This window comes from Rhinatrema bivittatum, chromosome 8 (genome assembly GCF_901001135.1).
Source record: "Rhinatrema bivittatum chromosome 8, aRhiBiv1.1, whole genome shotgun sequence".
Taxonomy (NCBI): Eukaryota; Metazoa; Chordata; class Amphibia; order Gymnophiona; family Rhinatrematidae; genus Rhinatrema; species Rhinatrema bivittatum.
Genome location: NC_042622.1, coordinates 268,891,893 through 268,908,511, shown reverse-complemented (window position 1 = coordinate 268,908,511; position 16,619 = coordinate 268,891,893). Strand labels below are relative to the sequence as shown.

General features: G+C 46.5%; 1 protein-coding gene across 1 annotated transcript in view; it reads right to left on the bottom strand.

The window, feature by feature from the left end:
• The window catches only part of LOC115097632 (fibrillin-2-like), a 421,199-nt gene that overhangs the window by 266,364 nt on the left and 138,216 nt on the right, over positions 1-16,619 (bottom strand). Inside the window, 5 exon segments of the mRNA XM_029613571.1 lie at positions 3,046-3,168; positions 5,554-5,679; positions 6,324-6,443; positions 8,326-8,469; positions 11,530-11,739. Coding sequence (XP_029469431.1) covers positions 3,046-3,168; positions 5,554-5,679; positions 6,324-6,443; positions 8,326-8,469; positions 11,530-11,739 — 723 coding nt within the window.

Genomic DNA, 16,619 nt, shown 5'->3' with positions numbered 1-16,619 from the left:
TCTAGGACAGAAGTGCCACCATTCACCATTCATCTTTGAACCACAGAGGAGGATGTGCAAACAGCAAACTGTGGGCAGTAATGTTAACATTAATGAGCATCCACGAGGTCCACATCGAAGTAATCGATTCTATGAACTCGTCAAGCTTCAACAATGCCCTTTGGAGATTTTTCACAATCTGTAGCCCAGCCAAGCATAGTAGCATAGTAACATAGTAATGATGGCAGAAAAAGACCAAAATGGTCCATCTACTCTACCCAGCAAGCTTCCCAAGGTAGTACCTGACGCTCCTTGCAGGTTACCCCCATGTTTCTCTTAAGGGTAGTAACTGCTGCTCCTTGCCGGTTAAGCTTTTTTATTTATTCCCATCCTCTAGCCTTTTAGGGATCCACAGTGTTTATCCCATGCCCCTTTGAAATCCTTCACAGTTTTAGTCTTCACCATTTCCCTCTGGAAGGGCATTCCATGCATCCACCACCTTCTCAGTGAAGAAATATTTCCTGACATTGGTTCTAAGTCTTCCTTCCTGAAGTTTCAAATCGTGACCCCTAGTTCTACTAAATTGTTTCCAATGGAAAAGGTTTAACAACGACCAATACATTCTGATTGTGGATCCAACTTTGTGAGCACCTGCAAGGAGTTGAAGATCATACTGTTGAGGAGTACCTGAGTGCGAAGCATTGCAAGTTGATTTTCAATCCTCCTCATGCCTCACATATGGAAGGAGCTTAGGAGTGCATGATAGGGATTGCTCATCACATCCTAAATTCCATGTGCTCAGAAACTAGAATAACCTGAATTCACCCACAAAATTCTTATTACACTCCTAGAAGACGTATCTTCCATCATTAATACAAGAACTTTGATTTCGGTGTCTTCGGACTCAAGAGTCACCTTTGTTTTTAACATCAGTCACACTCTTGGCCCAAAAAACTAGTGCGGCCCCAAATCCACCTGGAGATTTGATAAGAAAGATCGCAAACAACAGCTAACATGTTTTAGAGCTGCTGGAGATGGGAGTACCTCCCAAACCTACAGGCTCGCAACAAGTGGCAGTTTAGTCAAACAAACATCCAAAAGGGAAACCTTGTCTTACTTAAGGACAATAAAGCACAACATAACCATTGGCATCTGGCACTGGTTACCAAAACCATTCCCACTAAAGATGGAAAAATCCAAAAAATCAAGGTCAATACTGCAAATCAAGAGACAGCAAAGACTTTCTACAGACCCATCACCAAAGTGGTACTTCTCATGCCTCATGAATAGACATGAACAACATATACCACTCTCCTCTTCAAAGGACTAAGACTCTCTTTCTCTCTCTTACATGTTGTCCAGTTTTATGTCTCTTGTTTCAGCTCCTGTGAGGCAGCAGTAAGGAAATTGCTTGGACATTAGACTGCCTGAGTTGATCAAGGAATCCTTGAACAGCAAAGCTTCAGCTTTACAAATGGACATTGCATGCAGTTGTTGCATTCTGCATGAAGTTAAATAGTCGTATCTACCGATACCAGATGGGGAGTGTTCTGCCCCCATTAACTGTGAGCAGAATTGTTGTTTGTTATGTATATATAAAGTTGTTCTGTTCTTGCTTGTAAGCTAGTGTGATGTCACAGGACTACAAACCCCTGTAATCCTGTAGTCTTGTCACGTTTCCAGCCCCACTGATTCTGGACACTTCCTATTAGTTCAGATTCTAGTCTATGCCTGCTGGGAGGCTTTCAGTGGGCATGTGTGCTTCTGAGAGAAAGAAGAAAGAAGCAAGCCTCTCATCTCTCCTGTTCCTTGGGAAGGCACTTCCTTTTTACCAGACATATACAATAATTGTACTTAAATCTTCAGTATAATTCCAACAACAGCTATTTCAACTCTAGAGTCAGTGCTCTGAACCTGAGATCAACCTCTCCTCTTCCCTTCTCCTCAAGACCGCAACCAGCAAGTTATATGTTTTGATTACCTATTGGAATAAAACACTGTTGGAATTTAGACACAATGTCTTCATTGGAGATTCAGTACCTGGTTTAGCTGAATGATTGGCAGTGCGTGGGGGCTGTGAGATCACAACAGAAAATGCTATGGTTGTGTGAGACCCAAAAAAGAACATTTTCTGTGGTGGGACCTGAGCTGTGGAATTCTATTCGAGAGAAATTAAGAGCAATCACAGCCTTAAAAATTTTCAGAAAAGAGTTAAAAACTTTCCTGTTTTCAGAAGCTTCTGTGGTATTTTGAACAGATGGAGTCCTGGATATTAACATTTTGGCATTAATATTATTTTAGACCATTTGTTTATGAACATAGATCAGGTATGGAGTTTTATGAATGTAAAATGTCTTGTGTTTTATTTGATGTTTGATTTTATGAATGTTTTATTGTAACTCGTTTAGGATACTTAGGCGAGTCATAAATGTTTAAAATTAAAATTAAATTATTTTGTAAACTCTTTTTGATTATTTCATGCCTTTTACTGTTATCCTTGGCTCTGCTCTTTTAACGTATTTATTACTGTTAAGAGATATTATTTGTCTACTTTATTGTATTTAGTGTTTCATTTATTTGATAGAGGTTTAATTTTTTTGTATTTTAAATGAATTGCTTATATTTGATATACATGTATTTTTATAATTTTGTGTGTTTTAATAAATCGCTGTGGATTCTGGTTAGCAGCATTTGCTAAATTTGAATAAATGAAAAAAATTATATAAATTCAGCATGCATGGAGGAACCCAAGGCTCCAGGGCCAGTCACAGTATGCCAGCAGGTGTCTCAGGCCCTCGTTTGATCAGTATGCAGTGAGGAGCCTCAGACATCTGGTTGATCAGCAAGGTAAGGAGAATTCTTGGGCCCCTAAGTCGAATTGCATGCATGGAGAAGCCTTGGTTGGTCTGCATGCTTACAGAAGCCTCAGGCATCTTTTCGGTCAGCAGACATGGAGGATCCTTGGGCTTCTGGTTGGTCTGCATAATACGGAAGGACGTCAACTTTTGACTGGTCTGCATGCACGGTGAATTTGTGGGCCTCTGGCCTGGGCTTGTTGACATTTACCTACGCAGTAGCGCCCGTTTGGTGCCAGCACGAAGCCTGGTTTGCAGATACACTTGAAGCTACCATCCTCATTGATGCACATGCCATTCAGACACATGTTGGTGGTGGCACATTCATCGTGATCTGCAAGGAAAAGAAAGCAGTGTGAAACCACATAAACCTGCCACCTTCCTCCAGGATATCTCTCTGAGCATCGCCTCTCACATCAGCCCCCCCCCCCCCCCCCCACACCTACACACACACTAGGATTTGACAGGAGGCATGGCCTAGTGGTTAGAACGATGGGCTGGGAATCAGGGCTCAAATCCCACTTGCACAGTAAGTGACGGCAGAAAAAGTTTAATTGGCCCAACCTGCTGTTATTCCAGCTGCTAGCCACAGAAGCATGACCACTTGCAGGATATTGCTCTTTATCCAAGTCAGTGTTAATCCAGCACCGAACCTTACTCTCCATGCCTTACATCTTAAGGGATATAATAATCTAAACTACTGAAACTAGAAAGGCTGTTGCTTGAGTATCTGATCTCCTAAGTCCTTGAGTCCTCACTGGACAACACCCATCCAAGACCAATCTGCTGGTACCAGTACAGCCTATTTTTGGGGCATTAGCGAGTTTGCTGGCACCAACCTGGCTATCTCATATGGCCTGCAGTATTCATTTGGTCATGCTTACCTAGCATCCTTACCTCCTGTCAAGGGAGGGAATGGTAGGTAATTTGCAATATTGCAAACCTTCATCACTGCTCCTTTGTCTTATTTTTCTCATACAATATGATAGCAGACAAGGAGCATCAGGCCCATTCGGTCTTCCTCACCTCCCTTCTAGTGTAATGCCACAGCCGACCCCCAGTCTCTCTCTTATCTTGCCCCCATGTTTTCTTGAATTCTGTCACTTTTTGTTTTGTCTCCATCACCTCCTGTGGGATGCCATTCTATTTTCTGATATTTCTCCTGGAGATTCATATTATAACCTCTTGTTCTAGAGCATTTTTTTCTCTAAAAAAAAAGATTTGATTCTAGTACCTGATTTATACTGTTAAGGCCGTTGAATATCTCTATCATATCCCCTGTCACTCCTTTCCTCTGGGTTATACAGATTTAGGTCCTTGAGTCTCAGTTCATATGGCTTTTATTAGCCTCTCTGGACTGCTTCCAGCCTGTCTATATCCTTTCTAAGGTATGGCCTCCAGAACGGGACACAATATACTAGGTGACGTTTCACTAAAGACCTCTCCAGAGGCAGAGGCATCAACTCACTATCTCCAATTGTCTCAAGTACCCCCACGGGACTGTAAGCTCTTTAGGGAAGGGACTTATAATACCTGAATACTTGTGCACTGTGTACATCCAACATCATTTACAAAAATGTAATTATTATTTTTTTTTATTATTAACACACGGTGGCTAAGTTGGCTGAAAAATTAGACCCAAGCAGACTGCTTATCTCTGCTGAAACCTGGGGCGGCCATCTTGCCTAGCGGTGCTGTCAGGAAGCAGGAGGTGTAATGACATCACTCTGTGCAGAATGGAGACTCCCAGACGCCACAGCAGAGAGCTCAGACTTTGTAAGCAAGCAATCAGTCCCAGTCAGGAGGGAGAGGGGATGGGGGGATTTTCCTTCTGCTGCATGGCTTCAGGATATAGGCATTTCTCTTTAATCCTCAAACCCCTGCCTGGAAGGTCAGCAGACCACATCCAGAAACCAACGGCTTTTCACAGTCTCTAAGAGTTAGATAATCAAACCCCCACCACCAAGTTTTTTTTTTTTCCTGTGGGGTTTTCTGCAGTAATCAAAACCACACACAAATTTGCAGCTGCTCGTTGTGGATACCACTCTAGGACAAAAATAATGCACTTAGTTTTGAATATCCATTACTACTCCTGTAGTTGTCTCCCCTGACCTATCGCTGCCCCGAGATCACCTAAAAGTAAAGCTTAGAGGGTGGGCAATAATCAAACAGCCCCTTTGCATGGGTAAAGCAGTGTTCTACCCCCAGAAATAGCTGTTTACTGTTTCTTTTCCCGTGGCACAATGGATTACTTTCAGGGGATCCCTAGTTGCAAAGGGATAACAGAAAGGCCAGAGATCGACTGAGGTCTGTTAGCACAGCAGGAATGAAACTGGGGTGGATCTGGCTGGAGCTCACGGTCCTTTACCTGCCGCCATAATCGCTATAATGTTACCTCAGGTCCAGGTCTCTCCCTACGACTCTGCGGGCTGCAGATACAGGCAGACATTTATTGCAGCAGCACTGCGGAGGTTTGCAGGAAACGGCCGTGCTCGTCTACCAGCGTCTCAGCAGCTACCTCCCCATCACCCTCCCCACCTCCTTCTGAATACAAGCAAGGTAGAGGGACAGAGGGGACACGGGGGGGGGGGGGGTCGGCGGCCCCCTGACTGAGAATGGGACGCGATCTCACGTGGCCCTTCCTCTTCCCCAGGCTCTGGGATGGTGCACGGGGAACGCTCCGGTGGCAGGAATGAGTGGCGCTGCCCGGACAACTTACCTATGCAGTTCTTGCCATCGGGGGTGGTCTCAAAGCCTGCGTTGCAGATGCACTGGAAGCTGCCGTCGGTGTTGACGCAGCGCCCGTTCCGGCACATCACGCCATTCATGATGCACTCGTCCAAGTCTGGCAGGGAGAGCCAAGGCAGAGAGATGTGACGTCACTCAGAGAGACAGGACTCCATCTCACACTGCTCTGGGGTTTCTCATCTCCAATTGCAAGCATGAAAACTAGTGAATCATGATTTTACCATCCGTCGTCTGCTCTGTAAATCTTCTCATCTGCTTTTTTTTTTTTCCCCTCTTCCTTTGCTGTCTCTCGCCGCTTCACATCTTTCCCTGTCCCTTTTGTTATCTTTTCTCCCCGTTTCCCCCTTCTCCTCACTTGTGCCTCTCCGCTGTTCCTAAGTCAGCCCTGGCAGAAGCTTCCTCTCACCTGTTACCCTCACAGCACTTGCCCCCCCTTGCCACGCACCTCCTACCCCCCCCCTCCCCCCCTTTCCACCCTGTGCTCTTTCACAGTAAGGGAAGACACAAACAGATGTAGGCCTAACCCTCCACAAGAAAGTGATGATGTAGGGCTGAACTAAACCCCTTCCCCCCCCCCCCCCCACCAATGATGCCCTGCCATAAGACAGTGATGGAGGAGATGTGCCTACGGCAGGGCTGAACCCCACCTCCTTCATAATTCCCTCCCAAAGGGACAGCGATGAACTGAAACCCCCTCCCGATAAAACGTCTTACAGTACACAGAGATGGAAGAGACGTTACCTATGCAAGCCTGCTTAGTAGGGTTGCTCTGGTAGCCATCGTGGCAGCGGCAGTGATAGGACCCCGGGGTGTTCACGCAGTCTCCATTCACACAGGGGCTGCTGGAGCACTCGTCCACATCTGCAGGGCAGAGAGAAGAATCAGAGGGTTCTGCCTCCAATTTTGGCAAGGAGCACAGCTGGCACCCTGTACCCTTCAGCGTGCTCTGAATGCACAGAACATTTGTTACCTTTTTCATTTAGGTATCATTTATTGTTTTGTCTGATTTGTTGCTTTTATCATTTTTATTGTTTTAATGGTATTATTGTGCGTGTGGACTTGTAACCCGCCCTGGACAGTTTGGAGGGTGCGCTCTATAAATAATTCTAAATAAATAAATGCGTACAGCCAGGAACACGCCTCATAGGAATGGCGAAGATCCCAATCCCAGAGCACATGTTGAAGACTGTAGTGAGCATCACACACACACAGCTGCTGACATGCCTCAAAAACTGCAATACGGTAATTTACCATGGTAACAATCGTGTGGTCCATGAACGGCCCATTCTGCTACGTACAGGTATCCGACACAATACATAAAATCCTGTACGGTGAAGACACTGACTGGCTGAACACAAAACTCAGATTACATGATCAGCAAAGAAATTTGCGTTCTGCAAAGAAAGCACTTTTACCAATCCCGTCGTTAAGATCTGCCCGCCTCACTCAAGTACGAGAAAGAGCCATATCACTTGCGGGCTCGGCACTATGGAACTCGACGCCACAAGATCTAAGGCTACATACCGAGCACAAACATTTTAAGTCAGAGCTTAAAACCTGGCTGTTCACACAGGTATTTGCTGCGAAGACCAGTGAATTATAGAGGGGTTTGGTTTTATTGGTTTTATTTTGTAAGGGATAATGATTATAATTTTTTAAATTTTAATTGAATATTTTTGATGGTTTTATGTTCAACTGTATTTTAAATGACATGTTTGGCACTTGACTTAATTTTATTGTTTTATATTGTTTTACATTGTGTGCCTTCTGTAAACCGTTGTGAAGGAATTGTTCTAAATGACGGTATAAAAAAAGCCACTAAATAAAATAAATAAATATACGGGCCACAGTAAACCACTGTCGTGATAAGAATATACCTGATGGCTTTCAGTCCAATAATAATGGCCTAATCCCTCCCACTGGGCTACTGGCTGATGCCCTGTTTGTATCCCTCATATCACCTGCTATGCAGATGTACTTACCAATGCACCACCCCAGGCAGTTGTCCTATTTGCAACTTGTACTGCACACACTGTGCAGGGTTATTTACCAGTGCACGCCAGCCAGCTGTCCTGTTTGCAACCCGGTACTTCTGATGCACGCCAGGCGACTGTACTGCTTGTAATCTGTGTTACACGCTCTGTGAAGTGTAACTCACCAATGCACTCCAGGTGACTGTACTGCTTGTAATCTGTGTTACACACTCTGTGAAGTGTATCTCACCAATGCACTCCAGGTGACTGTACTGCTTGCAATCTGTGTTACACACTCTGTGAAGTGTAACTCACCAATGCACTCCAGGTGACTGTACTGCTTGCAATCTGTGTTACACACTCTGTGAAGTGTATCTCACCAATGCACTCCAGGTGACTGTACTGCTTGTAATCTGTGTTACACACTCTGTGAAGTGTATCTCACCAATGCACTCCAGGTGACTGTACTGCTTGTAATCTGTGTTACACACTCTGTGAAGTGTATCTCACCAATGCACTCCAGGTGACTGTACTGCTTGCAATCTGTGTTACACACTCTGTGAAGTGTAACTCACCAATGCACTCCAGGCGACTGTACTGCTTGTAATCTGTGTTACACACTCTGTGAAGTGTAACTCACCAATGCACTCCAGGCGACTGTACTGCTTGTAATCTGTGTTACACACTCTGTGAAGTGTAACTCACCAATGCACTCCAGGCGACTGTACTGCTTGTAATCTGTGTTACACACTCTGTGAAGTGTAACTCACCAATGCACTCCAGGCGACTGTCCTGTTTGTAACCCATGTTACATTCGCATCGATAGCTGCTGGGCGTGGGGATGCAGCGCCCATTCTGGCAGAGATTGGTAAACAGCTTGCAGATATCTCCAGTCTGATTCAAAGTGGCTGTTCCTAAATTCAGTGATCAGAGGGAAGAACTAAGTCAGGCAATAGCGCTGCAAACTGAAGAAAACGCTGACAGAGCTTCATAATAATACCTGTACTGTGACTATACAGTGCCATTACCAGTGATTGTGCTGTATAAATAGTAGAATAATTATTGCTATTATATAATATTAATCTAAAAAAGAAATTTAAATGGAAGGAGAAAAGAATGATATGAGATGTATGATTGGGATCATAAGTTTCAAACTTGTATAAATTAAACCACTATCCCATCTGAAATGTGAAGAGAGGCAGCAGGAGCCATTCCTGGACATGTAGTGAGGGACAGTGAGAGCTGTTCTTGCACATGTGAAGAGCAGCAGCGAGAGTTATTCCCATGCATACAGAAAGAAAGAAAGTGTCATCCTCACACATGGAGAGCAAAGGAGAGTGGCACTATCATCCTTGGACAAAGAAAGAGACTCGTTCTCACATATGGAGATAGTAGCATCCATTCCAGCAAGCCACCCCTATGGCTCTTCTCTTCATTCCCATCTTTTAGCCTTTATGGATCCACAGTGTTTATCCATGCCCCTTTGAAATCCTTCACAGTTTTAGTCTTCACCACTTCCTCCGGAAGGGCATTCCAGGCATTCACCACCCTCTCCGTGAAGAAATACTTCCTGACATTGCTTCCGAGTCTTCCTCCCTGGAGTTTCAAATTGGGACCCCTAGTTCTACTGATTTTTTTCCAACAGAAAAGGTTTGCTGTTGACTGTGGATCATTAGAACCTTTCAAGTATCTGAAAGTCTGTATTGCATGCATTACCTCGACATATTGCATCAGATTGGGGCTCACAATTTACTGCTAAATACTGGCAAGCTCTCTGTAAAAAATTCGGAGTTAAATTACACTTTACCTCAGCATTCCAACGGCAAGGACATGGGCAAGCTGAACGTACCAATCGAACGCTTAAAACCTATCTACGATCGTTTGTAAATTAACAACAAAATGATGGCTATTTATCAAGTTCAAGATATAGACATTCGGTTCTACCGCAGACGTTGGGAATATTTAATCTCCTGGGCAAGGTTTTGGTCCAGAGGAAAACTCTTGGGAACAAGCGTTTAACATATTCGATAAGACTCTCCTCATCAGTTTCATAGGGAAAACGCTGACAAGCTCCGAATTGGGAGGCTCGAGTCGTCGCAGGGCTCGCGCTCCATGGAGGGGGCGCCGGCGAGCGTCTGCTGCGTCTCGGGTCGGCGGGCGGGTGGCTGCGGCGTCTCTGGACAGAGGGCTGAGGCAGATCGGGCTTGCAGCGTTCTCCCCGCGGGGGGAAGACGCTGTTGATTTCGCTGGTTAAGTTTTCTTCTCTTGGGACGCACGGGCGTGCCTCGGGGACGTGGAATGTCGTTGGCGCAAGCAGTCCGGATGATGTCGTCGATGAGGTCTGCGAGGGGCCGTTGCCAGCGTCTCTCGTTGCCTTGGCAACGAGTCAGTGTTAAGGGAAACACTGCGGAGGGTTAAGCTCCTAGTTTTGTTTTGTTTTTTTTTTTTGTTTTTCTTGCTTGTTTCTCTTACTGTTGTGTCTTCCTCAGTTCTCTGCCTGTGGATACTATTATCTTGAACATCTCTGGACCTTATATGCTAGTAGGGATTTAAATTAAAGTGTTTCTTCAATGGTATTTCATCTGGAGTCATAATTTGCCTTATTGGTTTAATGCTTGAGACATCTGCCTGGATCTTCAGACTATTCTGGTTACCTAATCGCCATCAACTTGACTCAGATCTTTGCTGGACTCTTTCTCTGCTAAAAGACTTTCTGGTAAGTCCTGCTAGCTCTGATACCTGCGGGGAACGTGGGCTAGTAAGGTGAAGTTATCGCCTGGTCTATAAGTATAGTCCACCTCCCGGTTGTAGGTGATTCTAAGGATCAATTCCTTAGTAGTTCCATAGATCCCTCAACCGGATCAAGGGCTCACATTCATAACACCCTCCCCCAGATTGGGCTAGCCAAGTTAAGCTTTTTCCTTCTCTCTCCCCAAGAATCTGTAGTTACAGCTGTCTCCTTGAAGTTCAAAGCAGATTGAGGACTTGATTGCCCCCTGCAGTGCACTATGAGTCACCTGCCCAAAGCTAAATAGCCCATTCACTTTCCTGGTTGTTTTTTTTTGTTTGTTTTTTTTTGCTTAAACATACAGCAATTTAATGCAGCAATATCAATATCTAGAAAAATACAGAGATAAGGCTAGCACTACACAAAAAAAACAGAAAAATATAACAAAGAAGCCCTCTAAAATGAGGAAAAATTAAACTTATTCCTTAGCTCTCCCCAAGAATCTGTAGTTAGAGCTGTCTCCTTGAAGTTCAAAGCAGACTGAGGACCTTCAAAGCAGACTGAGGACCATCATTCCCATGCGTGGAGAGAGAAATGTGCCATGTGGAGAGGGAATTGTCCCGTGCATGGAGAGAGAAAAAGAATGCATCATTCCCACATGTGAAGACCGAAAGGGTCATTCCCACATGTGAAGACCGAAAGGGTCATTCCCACATGTGAAGACCGAAAGGGTCATTCCCATGTGCGAAGAGAGAAAGAGTGAATCATTCTCATGTGAGGAGAGAGAATTGTTCTATGAGCGAAGAGAAAAAGAGTGCATCATTCCCACATGTGGCCATGGAGAACGAAAGAGTCAGACCCATGCACAAAGAGAGAAAGAGTACATTATTCCCATGCATGGAGAGAGAATTGATTCATGCACGAAGATAAAGAGTGCATAATTCCCACACGTGGAGAGTGAAAGAGTCATTCCCATGCTCGAAGAGAGAAAGTGTGCATCATTCCCGTGCATGAAGAGAGAAAGTGTGCATCATTCCCGTGCACGAAGAGAGAAAGTGTGCATCATTCCCGTGCACGAAGAGAGAAAGTGTGCATCATTCCCGTGCACGAAGAGAGAAAGGCAGAGTCATTCCCATGTGCGAAGAGAGAAAGTGTGTCATTTCCACGTATGGAGAAAGAGTTGTTCCCACATTCCCTACTTCCCAGAGTCACTCTCACACGTAAAGAAAGCAAGACACATTCTCACCGATACTGGAACTTCCAGGCCCCATTCCTGGGAGACCAGAAAACCCTCCTTGTCCGTTTCCTCCATTAGGTCCAATGCCTCCAGGGAAAACACCACCAGGTCCGATACCACCGCCAGGTCCAATGCCACCCCCCGGCACATAACCAGGATAGGTACCAGGGAAGCCGGGACCCAAGGGAAGCCCCTCAATGCACATCCGGCGGTGCTCATCTGAAAGAAAAAGTTTCCAGTGTTAGTAGGGGCCTCATCGCCATGCTTCAGGAACCATTACAGAACCGGGAACACAGACACAACCATGCAGCAGCACAGGCCTCATCACCATCCATGAACACACACAGCCCTGCTTCTCTCCTGCTCTAATTCTAACCTAATTTTTCTTTTTATCTCTGACTGCAAATTTTGCACCTCTACCATCTGCTGGAGACAGAGAAGTTCTGAGGGACTGCAGGTGGCGCTCTCGGCTACGTAGCAGTGCCTGAAAAGTTTTTATGCTCTGAGTCCATCTGCTGGTAGGGATGCAAAACCCACTTGTCTGAACTGATCCAGCATATGAACAGGAAGCATGAAAAGCAACACAGCTGCCCTGAGGCAGCAGAAGGCCTTAACTAAAACTATCACAGCTACCTAGGCCTGGATTTAGCCATAGGCAACAGACAACTGCCTAGCGTGCCAAATTTTGAAGGCATTAAATACATGGGCTGAAAAGAAGATTGCTCCTTATGCTTTAGGGCCGTGCACTGGTATTACTTCAAAAAGGCACCACTATAGCACTCTGACCCAGCAATCTCTCCTCCACGAGTGAATCTCCCAGTCTCTGAGCTCCAAGGGAGAACATAAGAACATAAGAACATAAGAGAACATAAGAGAACATAAGAACACATAAGAACATAAGAAGAACCCCTGCCCTCATTCTCCAGTTCTATCTGCAGATGCCAAAATCTTAAGTCTGGCCCTACAGCTACCTCGATACAGCACATGCTTCATCACAACCCTTGAAAAACATCACAGCTGCCCTCAGGATACAGACACAGCCCTGTACTAGCACAGGCCTCATCACCATCTTGGAGAAGCATCACAGCCACACACCAGCCCAGGTCTCGTCGTCATCTCTGAGAACCATCACAGGTACTCCGAAGACACAGACACGGTCTTTCATTAGAATCAGGGAACAATGCCTGAAGTCCATCAGCTTATTTATTTATTTATTTTAAAGTTCTTATACTCTGCATATAGTGAAATTTATCAATCTAAGCAGATTACAATGATATATAAAACAAATGTAAAACACAACTCGCACAAAAAAAAAAATGAATCAAAATAAAATAAAATACAAGCAGTAGCTAGTGGCTAAAAAAGCTATATAGCAGCAAATTCCTATTTCAGGAAAGCATCATGAAAGTACAGTATTTGCGTCCGCAGCACATCAGGAACGGCTCCTTGCAGCTCTGCTTCTCCAAACCCAACCTCTTCTGGTCCACAGCTCACCGTGGCTTAATATTGAAGGAAGGCATGTGATAGAGACAGGGGAAATCAATGCTAGACAAACCAGGACAGCACAGACCCAAGCATGTGTGTCAATAATTCCAGGCAGCTCATGGACACGTCACAACACATACATAAACCAGGCTCACTCATTTAAGTAGTCTTCAGGCAATGCAACGCTACACTTTGCAATAGAACAACATTAATTAACCCACTGCAAAAAGGACCTACAGGAATGAGTCACAGATTCTGAAGACCAAAGGTTTTGCCTGACTTGCATTTTACAGGGTTATGTTATAACAGCCCACATAGGGCTAAAATGTATTTGTAGAAAGGACATGCACAGTTCAGCCCCGGTTTTAAAGTGGACTTGCACGTGCAATTTTGCGTACATTTTTGTGCATACAACTTTACTTCCAATTTAACAAGGAGCCCTGCATACAAAAAATGTGTGCACATACTAGTGCACCTCCATATCCCATGTATTGAAGGCATTAGCTATTACTCCCCAATACAGGAAAGTGCACCTAAGCTCTGAAGACTTAACACTCAAGTGTTTGCAGTGCTAGTAATTTAACTACTGCTGAGAGATGAAATAAAGTGAATTCATATTTCTGGGGCTGGTGTTAGTCTATGGGGCTGCGCTTCGGTGCGGTCTGGACCACGGAGGCTAAAATCCCAGATCTGGGACCATGCTGGCACAGGTCTACAGACAAAACTGTTGCGCGCTCCGTCCGCGGTCCCACCTCGCAGGGCCCTGCTCACCTCGCTCGCGCTCCAACAGGCCCTGGTTCAGCTTCTCCCGCAGCCGCAGCCAGCCGCGTCCGTCCCCGGTGCTCCCCGCCGGCGTCTCCTGCTCCATCCGGGCCCTCAACCTCCCAGGCCACCCTGCAAGCGCCTTGCAGGCCCTCAGCGTCCTCCCTCGTCAGGACCACGCCCCTAGACACGCGCGCGCGGATCCCGCGGCCCTTTAAAGGGTCCGCGGCGGGAACTCACTCCGCGGCACGCGGGGATGATGTCACCTGAATCGATTACTTAAGGCGAGGCCCTTTCCCCAGTTCCTCGCCTTGGCAAAAGGGTCATCACCATTGTGTGAGCTACTTGCCGTCCTCGTTCCTGCGTTCCTGTGCTTGTTCCAGTGTTCCTGCGTCTGGCTCCTGTGATCCTGTTCTCGTTCCTGTGTTCCACCGCCTGTTCCTGTGTTCCTGAGTCTAGTTCCACGTTCCGCAACCAGGTTGTACCTTCTTGGACTGACCTCGGCTTGCCTCTAACTATGCTTGGACTGATACCCGGAACTGACCTCTGCTTGTCCCTGACCTCGCTTGGACTGATACCTGGAACTGACCTCTGCTTGTCCCTGACCTCGCTTGGACTGATACCGGGAACTGACCTCTGCTTGTCCCTGACCACGCTTGGTCTGATACCTGGAACTGACCTCTGCTTGTCCCTGACCACGCTTGGACTGATACCTGGAACTGACCTCTGCTTGTCCCTGACCTCGCTTGGACTGATACCGGGAACTGACCTCTGCTTGTCCCTGACCACGCTTGGACTGATACCCGGAACTGACCTCTGCTTGTCCCTGACCACGCTTGGTCTGATACCTGGAACTGACCTCTGCTTGTCCCTGACCACGCTTGGTCTGATACCTGGAACTGACCTCTGCTTGTCCCTGACCACGCTTGGACTGATACCCGGAACTGACCTCTGCTTGTCCCTGACCACGCTTGGTCTGATACCTGGAACTGACCTCTGCTTGTCCCTGACCTCGCTTGGACTGATACCTGGAACTGACCTCTGCTTGTCCCTGACCTCGCTTGGACTGATACCCGGAACTGACCTCTGCTTGTCCCTGACCACGCTTGGTCTGATACCCGGAACTGACCTCTGCTTGTCCCTGACCACGCTTGGACTGATACCCGGAACTGACCTCTGCTTGTCCCTGACCACGCTTGGTCTGATACCTGGAACTGACCTCTGCTTGTCCCTGACCACGCTTGGTCTGATACCCGGAACTGACCTCTGCTTGTCCCTGACCACGCTTGGACTGATACCCGGAACTGACCTCTGCTTGTCCCTGACCACGCTTGGACTGATACCCGGAACTGACCTCTGCTTGTCCCTGACCACGCTTGGATTGATACCGGGAACTGACCCTTCCTTTGGCTGACCATCCTTGGACGGATACCCTGGCTTTGACCCTTGCTCTCCATTCGGACACTCTCTTCGCTTCTCCTGTGACCACCAGGTCCGCCTGCCTTGATGCTGCCCGCGGCCTTCCTCGAGCTAGACCACTAGGCACTGCCTACTCTGCCCGGAGAGCCTTCAGTTCCTGCCTTGTACCCGTGGTCGCCGATGCTCTCTGTTCCGGTCTAGCTCATCTGTTCACTATCAACCGTGCACCTCTTCTCTTCGTGGACACACCATCTCTCCGGGAGACCCCCACAGGCCCACCTAAGCCCAGGCAGTCCGGGAATTCAAGGGCTCAACCCGCAGAGCCTCCGGGCCATTATTGGCGAAGCTCCAGCTTGCCTCTGTCTCCTTATGTGCTCCGCCTCCTGGTGGCAGGCACCTTCTGGGTCCCCCCAGAGGGCTGTACCAATCCTGCACCAGGCCAAGGGTCCTCCTCTAGCGCTTCGCAAACAGTAACTCTAGTAATCGGGCTGATGCAGTAAAGTGCACTCAGGCGGAGCGCACTGTTAGCCCCCGGTTGGATGCGCATTTTCGATGCGCTATTTTTACCCCTTATACAGTAAGGGGTAATAGTGTGTGGAAAATGCATGTCCAACCCCCCCGAAACTAATAGCGCCCGCAACATGCAGAATGTTAGGAATTATTAGGAAGGGAATGGTTAATAAAACAGAAAATGTCATAATGCCTCTGTATCGCTCCATGGTGAGACCGCACCTTGAATACTGTGTACAATTCTGGTCGCCACATCTCAAAAAAGATATAGTTGCGATGGAGAAGGTACAGAGAAGGGCAACCAACATGATAAAAGGGATGGAACAGCTCCCCTATGAGGAAAGGCTGAAGAGGTTAGGGCTGTTCAGCTTGGAGAAGAGACGGCTGAGGGGGGATATGATAGAAGTCGTTAAGATCATGAGAGGTCTTGAATGAGTAGATGTGACTCGGTTATTTACACTTTTGAATAATATAAGGACTAGGGGGCATTCCATGAAGTTAGCAAGTAGCACATTTAAGACTAATCGGAGAAAATTCTTTTTCACTCAACGCACAATAAAGCTCTGGAATTTGTTGCCAGAGGATGGGGTTAGTGCAGTTAGTGTAGCTGGGTTCAAAAAAGGTTTGGATAAGTTCTTGGAGGAGAAGTCCATTAATGGCTATTAATCAAGTTTACTTAGGGAATAGCCACTGCTATTAATTGCATCAGTAGCATGGGATCTTCTTAGTGTTTGGATAATTGCCAGGTTCTTGTGGCCTGGTTTGGCCACTGTTGGAAACAGGATGCTGGGCTTGATAGACCCTTGGTCTGACCCAGCATGGCAATTTCTTATATTCTTATGTTCTTAAGGTCCACGATAAAGTCCATGGACAAGTGGGTCCAGGGGTCGGCAATGGCTGTAACAGTCCTTAGGATCAGCAAT